A 24,165-nucleotide genomic window follows, 5' to 3' on the forward strand; every position below is an offset into this window, starting at 1 on the left:
CAGCCTGGTCAACTGTGTGGGGCTATTTCCTATTGGCCCCACCCCCACCCCCGAAGCGGGGGCTGGTTGTTAAATTATTAAAGCATCTAGCATACACCCAAGGACTGGCATTGAGGAACTGAGCAGAGAGGCAGCAGGACTTTTATTAGGTTGGTACTGACCTTATCATCTTCATATAGTTTCTCATGTCTGTTTCAGGAGGAAAATATTTTTCAATGTGTTATTTTATGTGGGTACCTGGCGTTATTGCCTTTTCTTGGTGTGCTCAGGAGATGATTCAAGTGTTGTTTATTAGTTCCTCAAGGACGTGTCTTTAGAGGAAAATAATAATCAAGAATTTAGAAAGTGAGGGCAGAGAATTTGATGATTTGGGGAAAATAAGAGTGTTACTAAGAGCAATTTGAAAATGCAACCATGTCAGTGCTGGGAGGGATCTGTGAGCTTATGTTAGAGTTGCCTTCTCTAGACTAGATGGTGTATCAGTGTGATTCATATGGAAATCACACAATTATGCTGGACTGGAATTTGGCAGAGTCACACATTTGGGAATCCCACTTGAGAGATGAGGGAAAAATATATGTGAGTGGTTGCATGTCACTTGAACTGGCAGCTCCTGTTGGGAAGTCAGTCATCAATGGCGGTGGGTCAGAATCAGAATTTGCACCTCCAAAGCTGATTTCACCACTGTGAGCTTGTTGTTTATATGAGTTACTTTGTGACTGAGCACATAGTAGCTTGCTGCTTTCCCTTCTTCTCCTCCACCTCCACCTCCTTCTTCATGTTCAGTATTTTAGGGACCAAAGCCTGGGCACAGTTTCTTACGAAGAAAAGATTCAAAATTGCAAGTGAATCTAAACGCATAGGGCATATAGGCAAGTGCATGTGGATTTATTTCTTAGGCAATTCGAAAAAATAATGCCCTTTTCTTGAACTGCCCTGTTTCCAGCCCAACAGATAATTTGCAAATTCTATTTGCCAAGTTAAATATTCTCCTGGGCTACCCTGCCAAAGCACTTGCCCAATTTTTTTGCACAGTCATTATGTTTTCAGTTTGTGGGAGAGTTCTAGTGTTTTGATAGTTGTGTTTAAACAGCACAATGTTGGCTTTTATAAGCAGGATTGATTACTTTATGATCACGATCCCAGTTTATTATTTAATTGTTCTAAACTACTGAATTGTGAAATTGCAAGTCCTCTAAGGGAAATGCTAAAGAACACATGTGTGGCTCTTGGGCTGTCTAATCATGCCACGTTACACAGAAGGCGTGTTGAATTTTGAGCAATGTCTTGTGTTAAAAACTATGATGACGTCACTACTTCCTGAGAGCTCACAGGTTAGTGGGGGCACAGAAACTGTAATCTCTGCAGGCTGTGAAAATTCAATAACAAAATAGATACAATAGGCAGAGACTAGTCTGTCTGGCAGGAGGACTAAGATCTAATCCAGACTTCATCACTAACTAGATAGCTGGCCAACACATGTTCTCTCGGGGGTACAGTGTATTAATTACACACTTGGAGGAGTGGCTAGCTGACTTCTAGCTCTATAACTCGAGAAGTCTTGAGGGAAGAGCTAGATACATCAGTGGAGCACAGAGCTGGTTTCTAAAAGATGCATGAAGCAACTAGGTGAAAGTGAAATCGTGCAGTCGTATCTGACTCTTTGTGACCCCTGGACTGTAGCCTGCCAGGCTCTTCTGCCCATGGACTTTTCCAGGCAAGAGTACTGGAGCAGGTTGCCACTTCCTTCTCCAGGGGATTTTTCTGACCCAGGGATCGAACCCGGGTCTCCCACATTGTAGGCAGACGCTTTACCATCTGAGCCACCAGGGAAGCCCCCCAGGAGGTAGGATGCAGCATAATGGGAGTCAGCAGAAATGTCAACTTAAAAAGAATAAAACAAAGGTCTCATGCACAGAAGCCTCAGAATCTCAAAGACCCTGCAAAATCAGTGAGGTTGGAGCTTCCAGGGCAAAAGAGAATTCACAGGAAAAAATTCAAATAAGCCCATGGGAGAAGATTTGGAAATAGAAACAAAAAACAAGCACTTGTAATGTCTATGAACAGATTTTAGACAAAAATGAGGAGCACCCCTAATGTAGGGTGGGGAGGGATGGAAAGGTCACAGCCTGGATGACGCTGCTGTGAAGGTGGAGCCGACCTGGGCAGGGCACAGCAGCCTGTGCTTTCTCAGCCTTCAGCCGCTCCCCTTGCTCTGACTTACTTGACTTCTAGAATCATTATCCTTGGTCAGAACCAATTAAAATGAAGCCACCGTTGGGCTCTTTGTGCATGGTAGGTTGTCGACAAACCTGTTCTTTTGACTAAATTTAAACCCTTTAAAAGCAGATTCCCCATCAGGCTCCGATCTTGTTTCCCACCAGCCATTATCTCTTGATACCTGAAACTGCAGAAGGGGTCTTAGGGGAGGAAGCTTGAAGGAAATTTGTTAAAAAGAAGAAATACATCACGTGTCAGCCGAAAACAAGGTGTCCATGAAGAAAATAGATACACAAATAAATAAAGGTCTTCTGGAATGTTTAAACTATTTTGACAGAAAACTCAAGTTTTGTAACCAAGCAAGTGAGCTCCTTGTCCCAAGAGAAAGACCAAATACTGGGGCAATGGTCTTTTGCAAAAAAAAAAAAGGCTTTATAGCCCGACAGCTAAGCAAGGAGACAGGAAGCAATGCTAAGATCTGTCTTCCTGACCCCTTTTGAGTGGCATATTTATCTTAGGAGTAAGAAGCAAGTGGGCAGGGGGAGAGCTCAGAAATGGTTAGTGTACAGTAAGTGTAAGTTTCAATGTAAGTTTTAAGAGTTCTCTGTGCAGGCATGGTATATTTTCAGCATGTGACTTCTAAAGTTGACTGTCAGTCATCCTAGTCCATCAGTGTGAGTGGGCAGTGCTCAGTCGGAGAGGCTGTCATCAAGTTGTCTCCATATCTGTAATTACTCTGCTAAGTAAGTTGGTATTCTTGGCATATCATTTTGTTTCTACCTTATGGCCTTATAAGTTACAGGGTACCAGTTTCACATGCCTTTTTTGAAACATAACTATTGTGCAGGGACTTCTGTGCTAAAGATTCAACAACCACAAAATCTTACAAGAATTTTTTAAAAAATTGGTTTTTTTTTTTGGCCAGAGGTCTGTTGACTAAAAATGGGACTGAAATTGTCCCTCCCTAAGTCTAAGCAATTGAATCCTTGCTTTTTAATGACTCTTGTGCTTCTGTACTGTCTTCACTGATAAAACTTGCCCAAGGCCACTGCTGAACTCACCCAGCCACCTTGGGGACAGGAGCACTATGCTACTGGCAGCTCCTGGGGACGATGCTAAGTAACTACACTCCGACGACGGGACAACAAAGAAGGATCCAGCCCCAAATGTCACTAGTGCAGACACCTCAGGCTAGAGCAACATCTACCAGACTTCTTTGGCTGGTCCCAGTCACAAGTGTCTCTTACATTTTACAACAACCCAGACCACACAGTCACATACTGACACATTACTGAGTCCCAGTTCATACAGCTCGCCACACAGCCATCCATTAAGTAGAGAAATGAGGTTTTGAGGCAAGGCCTGGGATTTTATTGGGAGAGCCAGCAGACTGAAAAGATGGTGGACTAGAATCCCAAAGAACCATCTAACCTGTGTTAGAATTCAAGCTTATACTAAAAGGAGAGGGTGGTGTGGCTGGTGGTTGCAAATTTCTTGTTGCCAGCCAGACTCATAATAATACAGGATGTGAATTTTTTGTTCTTCCAACCATCCACATAGGTCTGATCATGTTTCTATAAACCTCCAACAAGGCAAATGTTATTCTTTGTTTTGCAACTGTTTTATCCTTATATGGAGGAAAAGACTTTTATCTTTATATGAAGGAAAAGACTTTGAAAATTGGCTATCCTATGTATTTCAGGCTATAGGTAGCATTCTTTTACAAAAGGTGCAGAGCCAGCATGACTAAGCAAAGGCTACAGAGCACAAAGGTTAGAGCTAAAGGAACAGATCCAGTGCGCAAGCAGGTTTGGCTTCGCTGTTACAGACAATCACACAACAAATATATCTGTTACCAAAACTCAGCCTCTGTTCACTGGTGCCAATGCAGAGACAGAGTTTTGGAGGAAGTAGGAAAGAGTAGCTTTTATTGCTAATGCCCTCAAGACTGTGACCCACCCTGGATAGGGTAGTGAGGAGATTTATAGTGTTCAGGGAGCAGGATGTGATCAGCTCATGGATAATTCTCAGATTGATTGGCATCAAGGTGAAGTTTCAAGCATCATCAACCTTCTGGTTTCAACCAGTCTAGGGTCTATGTTCCTGTGGTCAGCAATTTTCATCTGGAGGGGATCTCTTCTTATAAAACCAATTTAGGAATACGTGTCAGGTCTTTCTCTATATCATTCAGGGAGCCCTGAGTTGGGTGATTCTGTTATGTAGCAGATTTATAGTCTACATTGTTACCAGTTCCCCAGCCCAACAGCTATTCTTTGTTCTCACATCTTCACATTTCCCAGGGGTTAACTCTTGAGTCAGCATTTTATTTCAAGGACAAGGACAAGGGGAGTTGTACATGGTTATGTAATTCAAATGAAAGTTTTAGCAAAAAGTGCTTACTGTAACTGTATATGACACACCCTCATATTTACTATTATATTGCAGTTAAAAAACACTAGTCAGAACCTGCTGTGTTAATTTCACAGCCCGCAATGGGCCACAATCCATCACTGGCACACACTGGTATAACAAAATCCCAAGACATTGACATCAAATAAAAGTGCCTTCATACAACCACTATAGAGAACAGAATGGAGTTTCCTTAAAAAACTAAAATTAAAACTACCATGTGACTCAGCAATACCATTGGTAGGTGTATGCCCTGAGAAAACCATAATTTCAAAAGGCTCATGCACCCCCATGTTCACTGTGGCACTATTTACAATAGACAGGACTTGGAAACAACCTAAACTCTTGATGAAAGTGAAAGAGAAGAGTGAAAAAGTTGGCTTAAAGCTCAACATTCAGAAAACTAAGATCATGGTCCCATCACTTCATGGCAAATAGATGGGGAAACAGTGGAAATAGTGGCTGACTGTATTTTTCTGGGCTCCAAAATCACTGCAGATGGTGATTGCAGCCATGAAATTAAAAGATGTTTACTCCTTGGAAGGAAAGTTATGACCAACCTAGACAGCATATTAAAAAGCAGAGACATTACTTTGCCAACAAAGGTCCATCTAGTCAAGGCTATGGTTTTTCCAGTGGTCATGTATGGATGTGAGAGTTGGACTGCAAAGAAAGCTGAGTGCCGAAGAATTGATGCTTTTGAACTGTGGTGTTGGAGAAGACTCTGGAGAGTCCCTTGGACTGCAAGGAGATCCAATCAGTCCATCCTAAAAGATATCAGTCCTGGGTATTCATTGGAAGGCCTGATGTTGAAGCTGAAATTCCAATACTTTGGCCACCTGATGTGTAGAGCTGACTCTCTTGAAAAGATTCTGATGCTGGGAAAGATTGAAGGCAGGAGGAGAAGGGGACAATAGAGGATGAGATGGTTGGATGGCATCACCAACTCTATGGACATGGGTTTGGGTGGACTCCAGGAGTTGGTGATGGACAGGGAGGCCTGGTGTGCTGCAGTTCACGGGGTCGCAAAGAGTCGGACACGACTGAGCTCCTGAACTGAACTGAACTGAAACATTCATTGATGGATGAATAGATAAAGAAGATGTGGTACATATATATACAATGGGAAATTACTCAGCCATAAAAAGGAATGGAATTGGGTCATTTGTATTCTTTCATACAGAGTGAAGTAAGTTAGAAGGAGAAAAACAAATATATGTTAATGAATATATATGGACTCTAGAAAAATGGTACCAATGAACCTATTTGCAGGGCAGGAATAGAGACACAGATGTAAGACAGACTTGTGGACACAGGAGGGGAAGGGGATGGTGGGCCAAGTTTAGCGAGAAATACTGGCACACGTACACTACCATGTGTAAAACAGGCAGCTAGGGGGATGCTGTCGTGGCACAGGGAAGTCCGCCTGGTGTCTGTGACGACCTAGGGGGTGGGATGGGGGTGGGGTGGGAGGGAAGCTCAAGAGAGAGAGGATAGACGTGTATGTGTATAGCTGACTCAAGATGTTGTACAGCAGAAACCAACACAGCATTGTAAAGTGAATATGTCCCAGCTTTCAAAACCAGTTTAAAAAGCAAGGTACAATCGAATGGGCTCACCACTTACTTAAGACGAGTCAGAATTTACCTCAAGTAATTTCTGTGAAGAAGAAATGAGGATCAAAGTGAGAAAATGGCCACTATGTGGTAGACACTAAACCTATGTTAGTTCCTTTCCGTGTGCTATAAAGGTAGGGCACTAGCATCTCTTTCTCTAGATCGTAAAATAAAATTCATCCAGTGGTGAAAAATATATAGAATTCCAATAAGAAAAAAAGGAATGAGTTTTGTCTTCTGTGGAGAGAATTTAGAAGGTCTAGAGACAGTCAGGGCAGGATTCAGACACAGTTAATGCTTTTGAACAAGACCACCTGCCAGTCAAGGCCCGACTCGGCTCCCTGCCCCTTTCTGTCAGTGAAGTTTCCTGGTTTCAAGTCCCCTCACCAGCCCCAGGTGACAGCTGAGCAAGATTAAGCCCCTGCTCTATTTAAGTCCTCTGAGAGAGGACAGATGCAATCTGAGACTTGGTTTGGTGCAACTGCACAATGACACCTGTTGATAGGTGGGAATTTAGACCAAGGAAGAACCACATGGGACTGTTGCAATGCCGCCATGAAAAAGGCAGATGCTACCCCTTCTGTTCAAATGGACTGGACGTTATAAAGTGCAGTTTGCCTCTGTGGTCTGATTCATCCAGGTTCACGGGAAGTGAGGAACTGCTATCATGGCAGGGAAGCCCAAACTTCACTATTTCGATGCCCGAGGCAGGATGGAGGCCATCCGGTGGCTCCTGGCTGCAGCTGGAGCGGAGGTAGGTCCTCTTAACTTGGATCGCTGTTGACTATCAAAGCACTTTCTCACATGAGCCAGACCTCCTCATTAAAGGAGCTGAGTATGATTTTGCGTTGCATAAAAATAGCTGCACATTAAGAAAGAAATGGACTGATCTGACCAAATGAAAATGTAAATAATCCTGCCTGCGGAAGAGCATAGAAACATTTTTTTTTATTTGAAAGGAAACAAAAAACTCATCAACTAGTCCAATTGTGTGAAACTTACTTGGATTTCATTTTAACAAACTGTAAATATTATTTATGACACGTTCAAGTAGAAACTTGATTGCTGATATGTTATTAAAGAATTGTTAATATTTTAGGTGTAATTTTTAGGTTTATTATGTTTATGTTCAAAATAGTTCTTTTGGTTTAGAAATATGCATGAAGTAAATAAGGTGACATGATATGATACCTAGAATCTGCTCCATTTTTACATAAAGGGGAATGTGGATGGGCATATAGATGACACAGGACTGGCTTGAGTTGATAATTATTGATGCTGTTGAAGGGTATGAGAAACACTGTACATTTTTAAAATTTTTATACATGCTAGAAATTCCCACAATAAAAGAAAAACTGTATGTAATATTAGAAAAATAAATGAAATTAAGGTTAAGATGAGCCAACTGTAACAAACCACTTGATAAGATTTAATATATTCACTCAGCAATAATTTTGGGTGGGAGCACTTTAGGGCTTCTCTGGTAGCTCAGCTGGTAAAGAATCCACCTGCAATGCAGGAAACCCTGGGTTAATCCATTCCTGGTTTGGGAAGATCTGCTGGAGAAGGGATAGGCTACCCACTCCAGTATTCTTGGGCTTCCCTGGTGGCTCCGCTGGTAAAGAATCTGCCTGCAGTGTGGGAGACCTGGGTTCAATCCCTGGGTTGGGAGGATACCCCGGAGAAGGGAACAGCTACCCACTCCAGTATTCTGGCCTGGAGAATTCCGTGGACTAATGTATAGTCCATGGGGTCACAAAGAGTCAGGCATGACTGAGCCACTTGCACTTTCGCTTTTGTGCCAGGCTTTGTGCAAAGTTCTGGGGATACAGAAATGAATGAGACAGACACAGTCCTTGCCCTCAGGCAGCTTGCACTCTAGTGAGGATGCAAACAAGTAAGTGGGTGATTAACAGAGGGATGGGAGCATCCACGAGCACCCCCAGGCATTTTATAGTGTTAGAACATCACATTTCCAGGAGCAAATGTAGGACTCTGTTAATGGTGCTATTGCTGCTGCTGCTGCTGCTGAGTCGCTTGCTTCAGTCGTGTCCGACTCTGTGTGACCCCATAGACGGCAGCCCACGAGGCTCCCCGTCCCTGGGATTCTCCAGGCAAGAACACTGGAGTGGGTTGCCATTTCCTTCTCTAATGCATGAAAGTGAAAATTGAAAGTGAAGTCGCTGAGTCTTGTCCGACTGTCCATGGGATTTTCCAGGCAAGAGTACTGGAGTGGGGTGCCATTGCCTTCTCCGGTTAATGGTGCTAGTACTAAACAAACCGCCTGCCAAGGCAGCGGGAGAAGTGGGCAACAGATGATGAGATGGCTGGAGGGCATCATCAACTCAATGGACATGAGTTTGAGCAAACTCCAGGATACAGTGAAGGACAGAGAAGCCTGGTGTGCTGCAGCCTATGGGGTCTCAAAGAGTTGAACAAGTGTTTTTCTCAGTGATAACTCTAGAGGCCATGCATGGATGCTAAGTCGTTTCAGTCATGTATGACTCTTTGAAACCCTATGGACTATGCCCACTAGGCTCCTCTGTCCAAGGGATTCTCCAGGCAAGAATACTGAAATGGGTTGCCAGGCCCTCCCCTAGGGGATTGAACCAGCATCTCTTCTGTCTCTTGCATTGGCAGGCGGTTCTTTACCACTAGCGCCACCTGGTATTCATTGGAAAGGACCCTGATGCTACAGTCCACAGTGTCACAGAGTCAGACATAAGGATTTCATATTTAGTGAAACGAATTTTTTTTCTAAAATTACCCTCATTTTTACCAAACACAGCCAAGACGAATTTGTTTTTAAAATAAATTTGGTGACTTTATAGAACTGCAACTAAAGATCCCACATGCTGCAAATAAGATCTGGCACAGCCAAACAAACAAATGAATAAAATAAATATTAAAAATAAAGGTAGCCAGGGCTTCCCTGGTGGAATAAGAATCTGCCTGCTAATGCAGAGGACACGGGTTCAATCCCTGGTCCGGGAAGATCTCGTAGGCCACGGAGCAACTAAGCCTGTGCAGCACAACTACTGAGCCTCTGAGCCTCAGCTACTAAAACCCTAGAGCCTGTGCTCCACAACGTGAGAAGACCCTGCAATGAAAAGCCTGCATAACCCCACAAAAAGGAGCCCCCACTTGCTGCAACTAGAGAAAGCCCGTGTGCAACAACGAAGATCCAGCACAACCAAAAGTTAAATAAATAAATTTAAAAATTAAAGATAACCATTGAAAATAATAATAATAGATTTTTTAAAAATTAAATGTTTGGTCCCTTGACTATGTAAGGTATTTAATGCTGACTCTGGGTGTAACTCCTCAGAAAGAGTCTCAGACTAAATTCCCAAAAGGCTCTCAAGGCCAAGAAAGCCATGCCAAAGGCTTGCTATCAGATTTGCCCAGCTGGATTTCTCTCTTCGAGGTTTTCAAAATAGTTTGAGATTACCGTATATATCAGGAGACAGTCTTTTTTTCATTTACCTGACATACATAAATCCAGACAGACAGAGATCCTATAGTTTTCTGCTTGAGATTTAAAATGTCTCTTTGCCTCCTTTTTTTTCCCCCTTGGCTTGAAGTTCTACTTAACCCAAGGCCAAAGTTTCAGGCAAAGTGGGCTGTGTTTGTATCTCAAGGACATGGTAAGAGTTGATATAGCTTTTTCCTAGGCATATTTTTATTCTCTCAGGGTCAGAATTAAAAAAAAAAAATACTTCAGCAAGTTAGCTTTTTCTAATTGCACATGCTAAAAGAGCTAGTTTTGCAATTAAAAAAAAAGTTGTTTTAATTAATTTTGTGGTCATATTATCAAGAAAAATCATCTTTCCTTTTTTTTTTTTTTAGTCATAGTTTCATAGCTAAAATATAGACCAAATAGTGTCAAATTGGTCTTAATAATAGGGGCAGACTGGCTGAAAGATGTTTTTTCAGAAAGATTTATTCTTCTGAGGATGTAGGCGTCTTAGTTTGATCAGAAAGACCTGGAGAAGTAAGGGAACGTGTAGGAGTGGGAGAAGGTTGGTTCCCCCCTGAGAGTTGGGAGAAGTTAGAAGGAAATCGTTTAGAATGTTAGGAGAGTTTTTTCTCATTATAGTAGCCACATAGAGCAGAATTACGATAAAAGGCCTTAAAAACTTGAACATAAGGAAACAGTCCGTTATCTCATCCTGTGGCAATAAAAATTGAATTGTAAGAGATTCATTTTCAGGCCATTTTCCTCATCCCTCAGTTTGCATAAAGGCCAGGCACTGTTTCAGTAAAAGCTTGCTAGTTCTTAAGGATGTACTCCAGAGGTGTTCTGGCTTAAAAAGGGATCCTCCTATATTGAATAACTTGCAACCCAGAACAGAGACCGCTTCTAGCTATGTAATGCACCATCCTCTATACATTTAGGAGACACCTGAAGGGGATTCAGAGCATTCCCTGAATTTACTTTGACCTTATTCCTTGACAGGGTTTGGGGCATCCTCTAGCCCCCACTTAATTTTAACCAGCAGTCTCCAATTGTCCTTAGTACCTTGAGTAAGATGTCCTCCTTTTGTACCTGGAGAGGACATGTGGACCAACACATAGTGATTGCAGGTTTTCCCTTAAGCTTTATAGATGACAGATACTGACCTAGATGTAGGCTGATTGGAACTGGCCTGCTCAATAAGTAGTCTGTCCCAGCCTATGGGCTGCCAAGGCCTGGAGTGAAGGGGAACTCCTGGAGGAACTGGAGTTGGGGCTAAAGTACCACAGCAGTCAAGTATGGGCTTGGCAGCAGCAGCAAGACTTCAGTTAGTCTTTCCCCAAGAGGATTTTAAAGAATTAGGTAAAAAAAAAAATCTTACTGTGCAAGTAAGGCAGGAAAGAAAATCTCAGCCCCGTGGAAGACAGAGTGAAAGTCAGGAGTCTCCAGCCAATAGTTTTAGCGAGATCTGCAGTTCACCTTGAACTCCCGGGTTTCTCACCAAATGATCTCAGAGAGACTGCAGTACTGAAGAGAGATCTTAGTTCCCTGCCCAGGAACTGAACCAGGAATACTAATCACTAGACCTCCAGGGGCTAGAGGCTAAAAGCAAAGTAGCCCCGGCTCTTTCCCCCGTTTGAAAGCAAGAATGTTTCAAGGAGGCGAGAACCGTAAAAACAGGTGCAAGGTTTATGGGAGCACAGCATATGGGAAAGCACACGGAGAAGCAGATTATTTGAGACAGAAGCAAGGCAGAAAAACACACCTACAAAGAAAATGTATAGGTGTCCTCTCTAATCAGGAGAAGGAGTAAAGGAGTGAATTAAATCACTTATATAAGACAGTCCTTCCAGATCTTTGTTTACCTTTGGCCAATTAGCTTGTTTCTTTTTTCATATCTGTCTGGTCCTAGGACCCTCCCCGGGATGCATGCTCCTTTTGGCTAAGATGAATCCCACTGCAGATGTCTGTGGGTACATGTCCATACTCATTATGGGGAGGCACCCCCTCCATTTTTTACCCCAAGGAGACGTCTTGTGGATGTGCAGACAGGGAAGTCTTCCTTGACCTCAGGAGTGGCCACTTTATCTCTTTATTCCAGCAGAGCTCAGCTTCAAGGACAAGGGCTCTGTCCTTGGTGTTTGAGTGAAAACAAGGCATCAGCTTTATTCCACTTAACAAACACCAGCAGCCCAGCCCAGAGGCCCATCAATCGCCTACCTCAGAATCATGGAGAAACTCTGGAGATTTGATCCCTTAGGGAGAGCTAGCAGTAAAGGAGGGTCTCAGGTGAGGTGGGGTCCTGCAAAGGAACCTCTAGTGTGCTCCCTTAGCCTCCTAACATATTTACCTGAGCCTCAGATTCAGTTCAGTTCAGTCGCTCAGTAGTGTCCGACTCTTTGCGACCCCATGGACTGCAGCATGCCAGGCTTCCTTGTCCATCACCAACTCCTGGAGCTTACTCAAATTCATGTCCATTGAGTTGGTGATGCCATCCAACCATCTCATCTTCTGTCAGCCCCTTCTCCTCCTGCCTTCAATCTTTCCCAGCATGAGGGTCTTTTCCAATGAGTCAGTTCTTTGCATCAGGTGGCCAAGTATTGGCCTCAGATTACAAAGGAGCCTCAGATTACACTTTCTTGATTGCCAGACATTAGCATGGTCCGTTCTCAAGTGTGTGAAGAAACAAGTACACAGAAAAACAAACTGAACCATTCTAGCTTGTTTATTCTCTATAAATCAACAACCAATAATTTTTGCTATGGTCCAGCCTTGGGGCTCAAGGATGTGTTCAGAGTTCCTGGGAAGGATGAGTTCAGCACAGGAGGGTGAAGAGCTGAAAGCATCCAGGTCTCCTCTTGTCCAACCCAGCCCGAAGGAGGAGGGTGTGGGGCAAGGCTGACCAGAAGCCACTGGTCAGGACTTCTGGGTTCTCAGGGCCCAGAGGCTGATCCTCACAACCCCATTCATCTCCCTCAGCCTCATAAGCAACAGCCCACCATCAAGTCCCATCCTTCCTCTGACACCTTCCCACAGTGACCACCCACCACCCCTCATGTTGTCTTGAACTGGGCACTTTGCGAATTGTTGCCCGCACACCTCACTATCTGTGTGGTCTAACCCTAAGGAATCATGTAGATCCACAATAAACTGTTTCACTGAGTCAGTTGAAAGTAAAAGTGAAAGTGTTAGTCACTCAGTTGTGTCCGACTCTTTTCGACCCCATGGACTGTAGCCCACCAGGCTCCTCTGTCCATGGAATTCTCCAGGCAAGAATACTGGAGTGGGTTACCGTTTCCTTCTCCAGGGAGTCTTTCTGATGCAAGGATCAAACCCAGGCCTCCTGTATTGCAGGCGAATTGTTTACTGTCTGAGCTACCAAGGAAGCCCCAGTTAGAAACCTCCCAATTCTCAAACTTTTCATCATCAAGACACTTTTTTAAAATAAAAAGTTGAATGGAGGGAGGTAATATACAGCAGAGGTCCCTGGTGGCAGCATCTTGGGAGTCAGTGACCTCATGGAAACCCCATGCTGGGGGACACCCCAAATTCCTGTCCTGATTTCACAGGGAGAGAAAGACTTTCCAGAGACTAGTTAAAACTCCATAACTAGAAGAATTTCCCAGTCCTTTCCCTCCAGTGACATTCCCCTCCCCCCAAATCATTACATAATCACTGACAGAGGTGGGGACAAGGTAGAGGTGAATTAGCCTGCAAAATAAGCAGTTACTTGCTGCAACCCACGCTTTTATCTTGGTGGCTCTAATCTAAATCTCCAAATGGCCTTGATCACTGTCCTCTGTGCACCCTGCCGAACTTGGAAATCCTACAGTCTCCATAGTGGGCACCAGGTAGAGGCCATGCAAGTTCAGCAATGCTATGGAATGAAATAAAAACTCAGTGACTGTTTCTGTTTTCCAGTTTGAAGAGAAACTTATAGAAAGTTCAGAAGATTTGGATAAGTTAAGATATGGTAAGAAACTGAATTCTTCTAATGGGAGGATCTAGTAGCAGCCATAAGTTGAGGTTTGAATACCAAAAAGGCCTTGTGTGTGCAAGGTAGGGATGGGGTCAGAGGAGAGGAAGAAATGTGGGTAAAGGTAAGGATGGGGCTCCTTGAGAAGGTCTTGCAGCTCACTTGGGACTAGGAAGGGCTGGAACTCTAGTATTTGCTCAAGGAACCAGCCCGAGTGCCCTGTGAATGCCCTTGCTGGTCTCTCTCTCTCTGCTTTTCTGCACCATGAGTGACCATATCAGTTCAGGATGCCACACAGCCCTCCCACCCAAGGTCAGGGAAACACATGCATCAGAGAGAAGAGGGGAAAACGAGGCCCAGAAATTGCCATGAACCCTTTTTTCTGGCAAGTTTGACAAGTCTAGCAATATTGCAGACTCAGTGAGCAGGAAAAGGGACCTGCACATAGAAATCTCTCAAAATCTGCCTTATATGACGTGAGACTTATTTAGAACGTCTCATTCAAATTAGCAACCAGGTGGCGGCCCTATTGCAGCCTCTTCCAACTTCTTTCTAAAATATCCCTAAAGACAAATAGACTCAGAATTAGAAGGAATCACCCATGTAATTCAAAAAAGATAAATGAAATAATGGGTTAAAAAAATAAAAGTTTGAGCAGGAAAAGGACTATGGGAAGCCAAAAACAAAATGCCAGGCTGCTTAATTATACCAGGTCATTTTAGTATTTCATTTCATATCTTCAGTTACATCAACATTTTTTTTTTCATCCTAAAAGGGTATAATTCATCCAATAGTTCTCTCTTCTTTTCTCCTTTCAAAAGATGGGAGTTTAGTGTTCCAGCAAGTGCCAATGGTTGAAATTGATGGGATGAAGCTGGTGCAGACCAGAGCCATTCTCAACTATATTGCCACCAAATATGATCTCTATGGGAAAGACATGAAGGAGAGAGCCCTGTACGGTATTTTTTCCATTCTTTCATGAGTGATAAGTAGGAACAATCCTAGGTGTTTCCTTGAGCAATTAGGATGTGTTCATGGGGATCATGACCAACACCAGCTATAGACCATAATGGTGTAATTGAGCTCTAGTACAGCAGGGACCTATGAAGATGAGAGAAGGGTGAACTTGGAGTGGAATCAAGAGCTTATGTAAGAAGTCGTGGTCCGTGGGTATAGCACAGTGACGGAAGATTCCAAACACGAGTAAACCATTAAGCTGGGAAGAAGGTGGAACCTTGACTCCAGGAGCTCAGACTAGACACCCACCAACAGCTAGAGACAAGGGACAAAATGTCTGAGTGTCTAGAGGATAAAGTCTGAGAAGAAGAAGATCTAAAGGAATTGATTCTTAAGTTCCAGAAAGTTTAGAATGATAACCAGGAGCTTAATTTATCAGTCCTCTTTATGGACCGGTCACTTGACAGGGGATAACAAAGTACATAACTTTGGGGATAACAGTGGATAACAAAGGGGATAACTCAAGACACCAGAGTCATCTGGAACATTTTAATATACGTCTGAAGCAGCCAGATTTATTCAATACAAGCAAAACTGGGGGAAATCCTCTCTGTTGCAATGGGACAACTTGACTGATACTAAAATCATGTAAGGAACTGTTGGCAGTTACTCAAAAAGTTAAAGAGTTACCATATGACTCAGCAATTCCACTTCTGGGTATACACCCAGGAGAGTGAAAGACACATTCACATTTCATAATTCAAGTTCAGCATGATGCCTGTCAGTGGGTAGCAACATGTGCTGTGGTCAAGAGCACAGCCTCTGGGGCGGAATGGCCAGCACTCCCATCGCAGGTTCATCACTAAACAGCTGGTGACTTCAGACACTTTCATGAACATCCTGCTCTTTACTATTTTATCTGAAACCTAGTCTTCAGCTCCACGGGATTATCTGTGAGGATGTGTGGCTGAACCGTACTGATTGCATTTTGCCCCCTCTCCCCCATCTTCAGGTCACCATTCCTACACCCTCATCTTTCTGCATGCTGCGCTTTAGCCTCCCAACAAAGAATGTGCCCCAGCTGGATAAGTTCCCCATCAATTTTTACCCTTGCCTTCATCTAATAAGAAAACTGGAGGAATGCATTTTGTTGACACAGAAGGTTAATGGTCATGAGACCCCCCAGGGGAGGAAAAACCACAGGTTCCTTCAGTGTAGACTTGCTTCTCACTTGGTAGTCAGATTCTAATTTTAGTTTTGACCCTTTTAAATTCCCCTAGATCCCTTTTGGGAGGACAAAGTGCAGCTGTAATTGTCTGTGGACCATTGTTTGCACTGTCTTTCCTGCCTGTTTATAAGTTACCCATAATAAACTTCATCAGTTCAGTTCAGTTCAGTCGCTCAGTTGTGTCCAACTCTTTGCGACCCCATGAATCACAGCACTGCCAGGCCTCCCTGTCCATCACCAACTCCCGGAGTTCACTCAAACTCATGTCCATCAAGTCAGTGATGCCATCCAGCCATCTCATCCTCTGCCGTCCCCTTCTCCTCCTGCCCCCAATCCCTCCCAGCATCAGAGTCTTTTCCAATGAGTCAACTCTTTGCATGAGGTGGCCAAAGTACTGGAGTTTCAGCTTTAGCATCATTCCTTCCAAAGAAATCCCAGGGCTGATCTCCTTCAGAATGGACTGGTTGGATCTCCTTGCAGTCCAAGGGACTCTCAAGAGTCTTCTCCAACACCACAGTTCAAAAGCATCAATTCATAGTGAAAAAAAAAAAAAAAAGGAAACAAAACACATCCACACTCGAACTTGTACACGAAAGTGCACAGCGTTCATAATATTCAAAAAGTGGAAACAAACAAAATATCCAAGAACTGATGAACGGATGAACAAAGAATGATACATCCCTATAATGGAATATTTTTAGTCACGAACAGGAGTAAAGTGGAGTAGGCCACGGTAACCCACTCCAGTATTCTTGCCTGGAGAATCCCAGGGACAGAGGAGCCTGGTGGGCTCCAGTCCATAGGGTTGCAAAGAGTCGGAGACGACTGAAGTGACATAGCACGTACACAGGAGTAAAGTACTGATGTATGTGACAACATGGATGAACTTTGAAAAATACTAGATGAAAGACACCAGACACAAAAGGCTACATATTGTGTGATTCCAAATATATGAAATGTCCTGACATTCAAATCCATAGAAACAGAAATAGTAGTTGAGTGGTTGCCTGGGGCTATAAAGCTGAGGAAATGGGGAGTGACTGTCAAGGGTACTGGATTTCCTTTTGGATACAACGATTTAAAAAGTTCTGGAATTAGAACATGGTGATGATTTCAGAATGTACTAAAACTACAGAATAGTACCATTTAAAGGATGAAAGTAATGCTATGTGAATGTATTTCAATAAAGCTTGTATTAAAAAAAAAAAAAAAACAACTTTTGTAGGAAATTCTTTTGGAACAAAAACAAAAAAGAAATCACTTGAAATTTTCATTGTTGAAACTGTATGAAGAACTGTACTATTTCAGGGGATATTTTGGGTGGCGCATTGAGAAATGCAAATGAGGCCAGAGTCGGGCAATCATATATGGAGGAGGTTGTGGAATCATTTCTATCAGAAATAACTGGAGGAACTACTGATACTGGGCATCTAAATGGACCTAGTGGTGTAACAGGATGAGAAAGGGAGAGCTAGAGGGACATGACTGGGACCACTGTGCCAGGACTCTCTCTAGACGTGACTGAGGTGCTGCCAATGCATCACACTAACTGTGCATAGACTACGTCACAGCAGAGATGGCAAACCCAGGTATGGTCTCAGAGGTTACCTGCAGGGATTTACCCATTTCTCTCATGCCTCTACGAATGGGTCCCCAGTGTGCTTTGTCCCTATATTTGATCATGCGTATAACCAAAATATTCGCTATGTCTACCTTGATGGCTTGTTCTAGAATGAAATGTTAAAATTAATAAAAATCGTAACTCCATGACTGGCTTAGAAAAATGTACCCAGTGGAGAATTACTTTATCATCTTTTGATGCCCCATTCTTATCTATTCTTAAACTAGAAAATCTAAGGCAGGAGACATTTGGCAATTTGGTCATTTTGTCTTTCAGGATTGATATGTACACAGAGGGTGTGGCAGACTTGGGGGAAATGATCATGCTCTTGCCACTGTGTCCCCCTGATCAAAAAAATACCAAGTTGACCCTGATCCAAGACAGGGCAACAAACTGTTATCTCCCTGCATTTGAAAACGTAAGTGGACTGTTTAGTGGTCTTGACGCTGAGACGGGAAGACAAAGGAATGTAGTGCCTGGTGTTGCTGGGGAATCGACCTTCACTTCTGTGAACCTTCCTGAGTACTAATGCAGCATCCTGACTCTCAGGGCATTTTCTAAAAATTGACTCTGAGGGAGAATTGCACCAGTTTTACACATATTATCATTTTTCAGCATAATTTCTATTGACTCAGACCCAATTTGAAATTCTCTGTTCAATGGAATTTCATGGTTTTACTTAGAGCTTGGGCTGTGGAAGTTCTGAAAGCCACACAGGAGCCTGGGGTAGATGGATCCTGCAGAACATAGCACAGGGGCTTTGATCCAAGAAGAGCATGATGTCAGCCATACATCAGAAAATATTCTGGTACCACGTGTAGGGAGACATGAGAGCAGCTGCCTGTCGGGAGAATGTGGAAGTGTTTCTGGGATGGATGAGATATTTCTCAACAGAGATGGGGGAAGAATTGGGGAGGAAGAGAGAGAGAAAAAGATGTTCAGGAGAAAATAATCACAAATTTTGGGGACATGGCTCTCAGACTTTTGAAGAAGGTCATACAAAGCCAAGGAAATAATGTTCCGTCATTATGCCTAGTATGTATCTTAGTTAATGCTTCTTCTTGATGGTAAGAGGAGAGCGTTTCAAGATCAAAATTACCTGAAATCATGCTAAACAAAAATGATTAACCTAGAAAAAAATGATTTTAAGAGATTCAGGAGGGTTACATACATATATAAAGATTAACACAGAGCATAGGAGCATTCTTTCATTTATTTAGCAAATGTTAATTCATTGCTTGCTTATCTGACCATATTCAAGGAGCAAAGAATTTAATAGTAATCAGAGAGCACACCCTCCCAGCCCTTGAGGTGCTAAGAGTTTATGCAACGTTCACAAGATCATAAGCTCTTTGATGATTAGCAGTTTGAGTTCATCTGTACTTTGATTTATGGGTTGAGAAGATTCTCCTAGAAAAGGAAATGGCAATCCACTGCAGTATTCTTGCCTGGAAAATACCATATACAGAGGAGCCTGGCAGGCTACAGCTCCATGAGTCCAAGAGTTGGACAAAACTGAGCATGAGCAATGATGGACAGAGGGTACTTTGAAAACAAAGGGCCCGTGATAGCATAAGTAAAAATTATATTTTATAAAATATGTTTTGATATTATATTCTTTTCCAAATGATTATCCATTTGTCCATGCTTTTATATTTTTTGTTTTGTTTTCAAAAAGTTTCTCAATCATATCCAACTTTTTGTGCCCTCATGGACTGTGGACCACTAGGCTCCCCTGTCCATGGGATTTCCCAGGCAAGAATACTGGGATGGGTTGCTATTTCCTTCTCCAGGGGATCTTCCCGACCCAGGGGTCAAATCCCGGTCTCCTTCATTGCAGGCAGATTCTTTACCACTGAGCCACCTGGGAAACTCTTCATGCTTCTGTATGTATATATAATCTGAAAGTGTATTTGCCAAAATGTTATTATGTTAGTTAGTGGTGCTGTATGCATTTTTCTCTTTATACATTATGATTTTCATATTGCTGGAATATTTTAATAAATATAATATATTTCCCTAACATATTATTATGAAACATTTCATACATGCAGAAAAGTTTAAAATGTATAAAATGAATTCATATGAACCTACCATGTGGATGCCAGAATTAAGCTTTTGTTTCCATGATCATATGTGATTATCTCTACATTCCTCTTCTCTCAATCAAACACCTAATTTTAGCTATATAACAGAGTGAGTTAAGTCATCAGTGAAGTTCACCTCCAGACGTTGTAGCGTGTAAATTGTAACATGGTGCAAGTTAGGAGTAAGGGAGAAGGGACTTCAGGTTGACCCAGGTTTATTTCAGGCCCCAGAGAGAGACCAGGAAATCAGGAAGCTTCAAGAAAGAAGAGAAATGTAGACCGAAATAGTTTGCTCAGGGTTGAAGAAGGTTGTTAAGAAGTTGGAGTCACTGCCCAAGGGAGAAAGATGAGAGGGACAGAGAGAGAGAAAGAGAGGAGAAAGAGGCGAGAGAGAGATGGATGAAGGGTCATGTTGTGAAGTTCAGGGCTGCACACTTCAGGATGTAGGGTCAACAGCAACACTGTGCAGACGGTGCTAAGCCCTTGGCCCAGCGGAAGAAGTAAGGCAGCCACAGTGAGGAGGGAACAGGAAAAGGAAATCATAGTCTGGCTTCCACTGGGGATGAGGAGGGAACAGCAGACTCAACTGGCCCATCTCACTGAGTTGGGAGGAGCAGAAGGTCTGGGGTCCCCACCCGCCCAGTGAGGGGCAGATGGAGAAGTGGGGCTGGGTGGTGGGCAGGGGAGGAGCAGGGCCCAGGCTGTCTGAACCTGCATTCCTGATCTGACCCCTCCATTCGCCAGGTGCTGAAGAGCCACAGACAAGACTATCTTGTGGGCAACAAGCTGAGCAAGGCTGACATCCACCTGGTTGAATTGCTCTATTATGTGGAAGAGCTAGACCCCAGTCTTTTGGCCAACTTCCCTCTGCTGAAGGTGCGCTCTCCCACGGCCCTGGACTGGGAGGGAGGGAGGTTGGGGTGGCAGTGGAGGGGTAGGGGTGGGGGTGTGCCCACACCTCCCACCTCAGAATCTGTTCTCTGAACAGTGGGACTGCAATGCTAGGGTCCCCACCGTATCACTTCTTCCCCTCAGTTCCTGTTCCTTCTCTCACACGTTGATTTCTCTGTCTCCGTCTCTCTCTCTGAGGGCAGATTGGCTCTGACTCACCTCACAGATTACCTTTCATGCTTTCTGCCTTCACTTCCAGCCCCATCTCCTAGCTCTTCTTGTCTTGATATCTGGAGCCTTAATCTGTGCTGATATCTGACACTTTTCTCTTCCTCACACTGCACTCGAGGGTGAACCTTCAGGACTGATGTGTAGGAAGATTGGGATGCTGAATGGAGTCTTATACTAAGACATCTCTGGGGAAAACGCCACTGGGCTGTCATCTTCCTGGCTCACTGGGTGTCCATGTCCAGCCTCCTCCTGGTGCTGATGGAGGGGCCTCAGCTGGCCCTTGTCTAGGAGGGTCTCAGAGTCCCTGCTGACTAGTGTCAGTGACGGGGCTGGTCTTTAGCGGCACTCTAAGCTGTGCTCTTGTGCATTGCAGGGCCTGAAAACCAGAGTCAGCAATCTCCCGGCCGTGAAGAAGTTTCTGCAGCCTGGCAGCCAGAGGAAGCTTCCGGGGGGTGAGAAAAGTCTTGAACGAGCCAGAAAGATTTTCAAGTTTTAATAAAGCCAACAGGGCCACCCAGAACACTGAGGACCAAACTTATGAAACTTCTGGCAATGAAGTTTTTATCTAAGTGTAGACCCTGGGTGTTGTGAGACTAATAAACTATTCCAAAGTTTTAGTGGCCATTAAATAATAAAGCTCCAATGAGCAGATTTAGTTACTCTTTTTCTTTAGAATTGAATATAAAATCAGATTTTCCATCTCTTTCTAGCACATCTTTTTTTGGAATTAAAAACTAAATACAAAAGGGAAATATAGATTATGTCATCCCCTTGATTTTTTTGGTAGGAATTATCATATAACATCTGTCACATAGCTTATCAAAGAATCAAGTGTAGAAATTAATAATCTGACATTCTTCGGTTTCCACAGGAAACAGCTATTTTTCTGGTGTCAGTGAAAACAATCAATAAGCAATAATAAGAACAGGCAAGAGTTTTACTTGAGCAAACTGAGGACTAGCCAGAAAGATACCTTCCCAGATTACTCTGAGCAGCTTGCTCTGGACATATATGGTTTCCAGCACAGTTTTGTATATCTTTGTCAGAACAAAGGCCATTAAATGAGTCAGGGATACATTTTTTCAAGATTGGGGAAAAAAACACCACACAGATCAGCACATGTACAGTCAGCATGGCCTTGGCACCTGGCACAGACTCTTATCACGGAAGAAGGACCAGCATTGGAGTCCCCCAGGAAGGAAGGCATTTAATCTCCCCACTCTGCACCCCCCGACCCCCCCCCCCACTTCTGCTTGCAGGATACAGGATCTTAGTTCCCTGACCAGGAATCAAACCTGTGCCCCCTGCAATGCAAGCATGGAGTCCTAACAACTGGACTACCAACTAAGCCCCATAATCTTTATTTTTAACATGGACTATCTTTCCTTCTGGTCAAAGTGCTCTTGTCTCTAATAACTAAAGCAGATATAGAATGTATGTTTGATTGGCCACAAACAGGTATTTCAGTTGGCATAAAATTCAAGTTGGCTCATGTATAAGTCAGAATGACTTCCCTATATCTCAATATGTGAACATTTCTTTTATCACTGGCCATGGCAAAAAGACATTTTTAAAAAATTTCTTTGAGAGACGTTTTGCTTCTGATAATAAAAATAACTTTTCTTATGCATTTTGAACAGCTATTTTTTTCTACTGTGGGCTCTCCAGTGTTCAGGGAGGTGGGGAATAATGAGAACCCAGTGGACCCAAACTGTGCTCAGGGGAGCCTGCCTGGTCATCACAGCTCAGCTGCACGAGGCACTATGGGGCCCTGCACAGGGGCCTCACCCCCATTTGACGGGATCCCCCAGATCAGATCTCTATGACACAGGTGACATGTGTGAATTTGATACGAATGAATATACATGACGTCATTTCCCCTGGCCTCTCAAGGAGCCAGGGAGCCTGGACTGGGAGTGATTGTGGCTTTGGTCACATGTGGGGCCTGCAGTGATCACTCCCCAGAATACTTGGCCTTCGAAGTATCGGATTCTCTTCTTCCTGGAGTGAGCTGCCTGCCTCACCCTCACCCCTGAACCTCCAGTGAAGGGGCGGGGCCAGAGCTGACAGACACATGGGGGTCCCTGACCGCCCTTCCCCTCGCCCTGGTCTGTTCTCCACGGATCAAAGATTATCAAAATATTTTTCTAAAAAGCAAACCTGAGAATCACCACCCTGTTTTACCTCCCTCAGTGACTCCCGCGGCCCGCGGGGTGCCCTCCTGCCTTCCCTCCTCACCCCTTGAGTGCCAGTCCCATCACACAAGACGTGTGGGGGTGGCCTGCTCCCTGCCTGGGCACCTTTGTTCCCTCCCAGGTCAGCTCCACCCCGGGGGCCACACTGAGCTCTGTGCTCCCTGGGGAGAGCTGGACGCACCTCTTTGCTTCCCCCAGAGCCCAGTAAACCCCCTGATGGCCACTGGGATCCCCCAGCATCTGTGAGTTCCTGATGGGGGCCCAGCCCTGTGTATCCTCAGGGCTCCACCATGAATGGTTGTACCTCCACACACACCTCCATGGCCCGGGGGTCTGGGCTGTGGGAATTCCTCACAGTCCCCACCCACTCTCATCTGCCTCACAGCTCTATTCATTCATCCAAGTCTTCAAGACCAAGATGTTCATATCACTCCAATGCTATGGACAGACCTTGCTTTGATCCTAATGCAAGTAAGCCAACTGCACATAAGTCTTTATGAGACATTGGGAAAATTAGAATGCTGAACATTTAATCAAATGAATGAAATTTAAGTATAAAAGATATAAATTATAGTGGGATGGATGAGTTGTGTAGGATTTGCTGCACAGTAATCCTGTGCTCTGGGGAAGTAAACAGGTCTGTGTGTTGGTTTTCTACAGTTGCTGTGTCAACTTACTACAACTGGGGGGCTTAAAACAACACGATGAATTCTCTCACACTTTTGGAGGCCTGAAGTCCAAAGTTAAGGTGCTGCATTGCCTCTGGACACTCTTGGGAGAAGTCTTCCCTGCCTCTTCCGGCTTCTGATGGCTTTTTCAGATCAGGTCAGTTCAGTTCAGTCACTCAGTCATGTCTGACTCTTTGCGACCCCATGAATCACAGCACGCCAGGCCTCCTTGTCCATCACCAACTCCTGGAGTTCACTCAGACTCACGTCCATTGAGTCAGTGATGCCATCCAGCCAGCTCATCCTCTGTCGTCCCCTTCTCCTCTTGCCCCCAATCCCTCCCAGCATCAGAGTCTTTTCCAATGAGTCAACTCTTTGCATGAGGTGGCCAAAGTACTGGAATTTCAGCTTTAGCATCATTCCTTCCGAAAAAATCCCAGGGCTGATCTCCTTCAGAATGGATGCTTGGATCTCCTTGCAGTCCAAGGGACAATCAAGAGTCTTCTCCAACACCACAGTTCAAAAGCATCAAATCTTCGGCACTCAGCCTTCTTCACAGTCCAACTCTCACATCCATACATGACCACAGGAAAAACCACAGCCTTGACT

At 43.9% G+C, this 24,165-nt stretch overlaps 1 protein-coding gene and 1 long non-coding RNA gene across 3 annotated transcripts in view; one reads left to right on the top strand and one right to left on the bottom strand.

Moving 5' to 3' along the window:
- Positions 1-13,601, bottom strand: part of LOC138985109 (uncharacterized) — a 32,651-nt gene extending 19,050 nt beyond the window's left edge. The window contains exon 1 of one of the 2 annotated variants that reach the window (XR_011462375.1): positions 12,053-13,601. This is a non-coding gene — a long non-coding RNA (uncharacterized lncRNA). The other variant, XR_011462374.1, reaches the window with a different exon arrangement.
- LOC102264374 (glutathione S-transferase A1) lies at positions 1-22,316 on the top strand. Its single transcript, XM_005911142.3, has 7 exons — positions 1-149; positions 6,886-6,999; positions 13,624-13,675; positions 14,500-14,632; positions 17,761-17,902; positions 20,316-20,447; positions 21,067-22,316. The coding sequence occupies exons 2-7, from the start codon at positions 6,913-6,915 to the stop codon at positions 21,187-21,189; spliced, it is 669 nt and encodes a 222-aa protein (XP_005911204.2). The 5' UTR covers positions 1-149; positions 6,886-6,912; the 3' UTR covers positions 21,190-22,316.
- The last annotated feature ends 1,849 nt before the right edge of the window (positions 22,317-24,165 follow it).

The sequence above is a fragment of the Bos mutus genome, chromosome 23 (assembly GCF_027580195.1).
Source record: "Bos mutus isolate GX-2022 chromosome 23, NWIPB_WYAK_1.1, whole genome shotgun sequence".
NCBI classification, from domain to species: domain Eukaryota; kingdom Metazoa; phylum Chordata; class Mammalia; order Artiodactyla; family Bovidae; genus Bos; species Bos mutus.

What these genes read in the sequence shown, in the direction of transcription:
- LOC102264374 (XM_005911142.3), top strand. Translation starts at nt 6,913, where the DNA reads ATGGCAGGGAAGCCCAAACTTCACTATTTCGATGCCCGAGGCAGGATG. An exon ending in TGGCTGCAGCTGGAGCGGAG is followed by an intron (nt 7,000 to 13,623) that starts GTAGGTCCTCTT and finishes TCTGTTTTCCAG; the next exon opens with TTTGAAGAGAAACTTATAGA. An exon ending in GACATGAAGGAGAGAGCCCT is followed by an intron (nt 14,633 to 17,760) that starts GTACGGTATTTT and finishes TTTGTCTTTCAG; the next exon opens with GATTGATATGTACACAGAGG.